This window comes from Oryctolagus cuniculus, chromosome 18 (assembly GCF_964237555.1).
Source record: "Oryctolagus cuniculus chromosome 18, mOryCun1.1, whole genome shotgun sequence".
Lineage (NCBI taxonomy): Eukaryota > Metazoa > Chordata > Mammalia > Lagomorpha > Leporidae > Oryctolagus > Oryctolagus cuniculus.
Genome location: NC_091449.1, coordinates 12,234,361 through 12,238,731, shown reverse-complemented (window position 1 = coordinate 12,238,731; position 4,371 = coordinate 12,234,361). Strand labels below are relative to the sequence as shown.

Sequence of the window (4,371 nt, the reverse complement as noted above, 5' to 3'; positions counted from 1 at the left end):
GGGCCTCTCCCTGCCTCCCTCTCCTTCAGGGCTCTCCATTTCCATTTCCCTCTTTGTCATCAACACTTTTTTTTTTTCTTTTTAGTGTTATTATTTTTTAATTTGAGAGAACTTCCAGCACCTGCTTCACTCTCCAAATGTCTCCCAGGTGTGTGCAGGAGCCCAGTTCTCCGAGCCACCGGTGCTGGGGATGGCAGGAAGGTCACGTTCCCCGGAGGGAAGAGGTCAGAGCACAGGGCATCTGGACAGCGCTTCAGGCTCGGGGCTGTCACCGTGGGCCTCGAGCCCTGGCCAGGGCCAAACAAGGGAGTGTGAGGGTGGCTTCGAAGCCAGTCTCTCCTTCCGTGTCCTCTCGCCCCCGCCAGCGGGGGCCAGCCCACACGCGACCCTCCAAGCAAGTGCAATGTCGTGGGAGGTGGGTCAGGAGGGGACAGGGCAGGGAACTGAGGGTCCCCCGGCGGGGGTGGAGTGGCGAGCAGGGCAGGCCCTCGGGTGCCAGGCTGTGGAAGCCTGGGCTTGGTCCTGGGGTGAAGGTCATGGAGGGTTTTGCACTCAGACGTATTCAGGGCCTCCTAGGGGCCCAGGGAGAGCCAACCGTGGCCCCAGGAGCAGCTGGGGGGGAGGTCCCCGCCCCCTGGGGGCCCCACCCCCTGACATCACCGTCCCATTGTTGCACCAGGCCCGGCTGACCAATAAGCTGCTGCTTGCTACGATAATGGGTCCTAGCAACAGGGTCTGAGCTTGGGCTATCAGGAACAGAGACCCCACCAGCAGGGAGAGTGTGAGGGGAGAGGAAGAGCCTGCAGGGCAGGTGAGCCCCCTCCCCTTCCCGCACAGCCCTCCCGCGGAACCCTGGGGTGGGGGTGCAGAGGCAGTGGCTTCCAATCCCAATCCGGAGCCCCTCGGCCCTAATCCCACCTTCAAGGTCATGGACTTGTCTGCCCCTTGCTCCCAACCGCCCCAGGCTCCCACCCTCTGTTCCTGAGGATATCTTGTAAGATGGGTGGGGGAGGGGGACTGGGAAGGAGCAGGGCTCGCATGGGACTGGTGGGGGATGAGGGCAAAGGTCAGCAGAGAGTGGGTAGGAGGGGAGGAGGAGGGGCAGGGCGGCCCAGGGAGGCGGGGACGTTTGGCACGGCTCTTCAGTACGGTGAAGGAGCCCAGGGCCGTGGGTCTGAGATGTCGCCTGTCTCTTATGAGCTTGGGGGAGGGGGGGTTTGGGCAGAGATTCCAGCCATGCATGCCTCTCTCCCAGGGCTGTCTGCAGGGTCTGGAGAATTCTTGAAGCAGCGGGCCAGGCCTGAGAGGAGGGAGGGCCAGGGAGCTCTGGGGTGGGGTGAGGAGGGAGGGAGGGATCTGTGCCAAGGCCATCAGGACTGGGGCTCCAGGAGATAGGAGGGGAAACTGAGGCTGGGGGTGGGGCCAGGGCAAGGGCCTGGCAAATGCTCCATGCCCCGGTGAACCTGACAAAGTCTTCCCATTGACCTTGGGTTCTATGGGCTGGGGGCAGGTTCTTCCCAGTGACCCAGGGGCTTGGGGCAGGGGGCGGGGCGGGAAGGGGTGATCCTGCTCCCCCAGCAGCCCTGCCAGGTGCACAGGTTATCCAGCAGGTAGGAGGAGGCCGCGGGGCTCAGAGAGGGCAGGGAGGTGCTCAGAGGCGCCCAGCTTGGGCTACTGGGGACGCTCGGGGCCGGGCACTGTGCCAAGCACGCTCTCAGGGCTGAGCATCCCGGGTGGTTCGCTGCTGTTAGGAGTGAGTTTCTTTCTTTCTTTCTTTCTTTCTTTCTTTCTTTCTTTCTTTCTTTCTTTCTTTCTTTCTTTCTTTCTCTCTCTCTCTCTCTCTCTCTCTCTCTCTCTCTCTCTCTTTCTTTCTCTCTCTCTCTCTCTCTCTCTCTCTCTTTCTTTCCTCCTCTCCTCCCCTCCCCTCCCCTCCCCTCCCCTCCCCTCCCCTCCCCTCCCCTCCCCTCCCCTCTCCTCTCCTCTCCTTTCCTTTCCTATTTACTTGAAACACAGCTACAGAGAGACAGAGAGAGAGGTCTTCCATCCGCTGGTTCACTCCCGAAATGCCTGCAACTTCTGGGGTGGGCCAGGCCAAAGCCAGCAGCTTCTTCTGGGTCTCCCACGCGGGTGCAGGGCCCCAGCACTTGGGCCATCCTCCACTGCTTTCCCAGGCGCATTAGCAGCGAGCTGGACGGGAAGCGGAGCAGCCGGGACTTGAACCGGCGCTCACATGGGTGGCAACTTCACTCGCTACGCCACAGCCACAGCGCCGGCCCCTGCTGCTGTTAGAGCCCCTGTCCTTTGTCCACTGTCCTCGCTGTAGAGAGTGGGAAGTCGAGGCAGAGATAAGGGACTCAGCGAGTGCGGAGGAGCCGGGGTGTGACCCCAGGCCCCCTTCCCTGCCCCTTGGCATAACCTACATAACAGCACCCCGGTCCTGCGCAGGCTTGCGTCTGTCATGGGCAGGGCCCCTGCTCCAGACACTGCAGAGTTTCAGGGTCAGCACGAAGGGCGTGCAGCCCACACGATGAGCCCCCCCCCAATTCACCCCCAGGACCCTAACAGCGCCTCCCCTGGGGGGGTGCAGCTCCCTCATCATACCCACTGCCCAGAGAGGTGCTTTATTTGGCTTGGGTCACACAGCGCGTTGGTGGCAGAGATGGGATGCGAATGAGACCCCTGCCTGGTACCCAAAATGCACCCCGGGGTCCTTGAGGAAGAGAGAGCTGCCGGGGTGGCAAGGGCCTGGCCTCACCCCGTTCTCTCTCTCTCCCCCACCCCACCCCCCTGCCCCTGCCCCGCGCCAAGGCCCAGGAGCTGTGAACGGCTCCCCGTCTCCTCTGCAGACGCCCAGGACACGGGTCCCCCCTGCTGCCACGCTCTGAACCAGCCGGCACCATGGCCGCTTCCAAGTTGCCCGCGGTGGCTGGGGAGGAGGAGACCACCATCCTCATGGCCAAGGAAGAGCTGGAGGCCCTGAGGACAGCCTTCGAGTCGGGCGACATCCCGCAGGCCGCCTCGCGCCTCCGGGAGCTGCTGGCCTCCTCGGAGAGCACGCGCCTGGAGGTGGGCGTCACGGGCGAGTCCGGGGCCGGCAAGTCCTCCCTCATCAACGCCCTGCGCGGCCTGGGGGCCGAGGACCCCGGCGCGGCGCTCACGGGCGTCGTGGAGACCACGATGCAGCCGTCCCCTTACCCGCACCCACAGTTTCCCGACGTGACCCTGTGGGACCTGCCGGGGGCCGGCTCTCCGGGCTGCCCGGCCGACAAGTACCTGAAGCAGGTGGACTTCGGCCGCTACGACTTCTTCCTGCTGGTCTCGCCCCGCCGCTGCGGGGCCGTGGAGACCCGCCTGGCCGCCGAGATCCTGCGCCAGGGCAAGAAGTTCTACTTCGTGCGCACCAAGGTGGACGAGGACCTGGCGGCCACGCGCACGCAGCGGCCCTCGGGCTTCAGCGAGGTGGCCGTCCTGCAGGAGATCCGAGAGCACTGCGCCGAGCGGCTGCGCGCCTCCGGCATCAGCGACCCGCGCATCTTCCTCGTGTCCAACCTGTCGCCCACGCGCTACGACTTCCCGATGCTCGTGTCCACCTGGGAGCACGACCTGCCCGCCCACCGGCGCCATGCGGGGCTGCTGTCGCTGCCGGACATCTCGCTGGAGGCCCTGCAGAAGAAGAAGGACATGCTGCAGGAGCAGGTGCTCAAGACGGCGCTGGTGTCCGGCGTCATCCAGGCCCTGCCCGTGCCCGGGCTGGCGGCCGCCTACGACGACGCCCTGCTCGTGCGCTCGCTGCGTGGCTACCACCGCAGCTTCGGCCTGGACGACGACTCGCTGGCCAAGCTGGCCGAGCAGGTGGGCAAGCAGGCGGGCGACCTGCGCTCGGTCATCCGCTCCCCGCTGGCCAACGAGGTCTCGCCCGAGACGGTGCTGCGGCTCTACTCGCAGTCGTCGGACGGCGCCATGCGCGTGGCCCGCGCCTTTGAGAAGGGCATCCCGGTGTTCGGCACGCTGGTGGCCGGCGGCATCAGCTTCGGCACCGTCTACACCATGCTGCAGGGCTGTCTCAACGAGATGGCCGAGGACGCGCAGCGCGTGCGCATCAAGGCCCTGGAGGAGGACGAGCCGCAGGCCGAGGTCAGCCTGGAGGCGGCGGGCGACAGCGGCGTGGAGAAGAGGGGCTCCGGGGAGGGGGGCTGCGAGGAAGCCCCGCTCTCCACCCGCCGCAAGCTGGGCCTCCTGCTCAAGTACATCCTGGACAGCTGGAAGAAGCGCGATTTGTCAGAGGAGAAGTAGAAGTGCGGCCCCGCCCCCACTCACCCACAAACCGAGCCTTAGCGCAAGCGGCAAACAAAAAAGGCCGATGTGGTTAAA

The 4,371-nt window shown here is 65.2% G+C and overlaps 1 protein-coding gene across 1 annotated transcript; it reads left to right on the top strand.

Moving 5' to 3' along the window:
- The first annotated feature begins 681 nt into the window (after positions 1-681).
- On the top strand, positions 682-4,371 carry IRGC (immunity related GTPase cinema). The gene is made up of 2 exons (XM_070062135.1): positions 682-811; positions 2,809-4,371. The coding sequence occupies exon 2, from the start codon at positions 2,899-2,901 to the stop codon at positions 4,291-4,293; it is 1,395 nt and encodes a 464-aa protein (XP_069918236.1). The 5' UTR covers positions 682-811; positions 2,809-2,898; the 3' UTR covers positions 4,294-4,371.

Excerpts from the sequence above, each read along its gene's own strand:
- IRGC (XM_070062135.1), top strand. The coding sequence starts at position 2,899 with ATGGCCGCTTCCAAGTTGCCCGCGGTGGCTGGGGAGGAGGAGACCACC.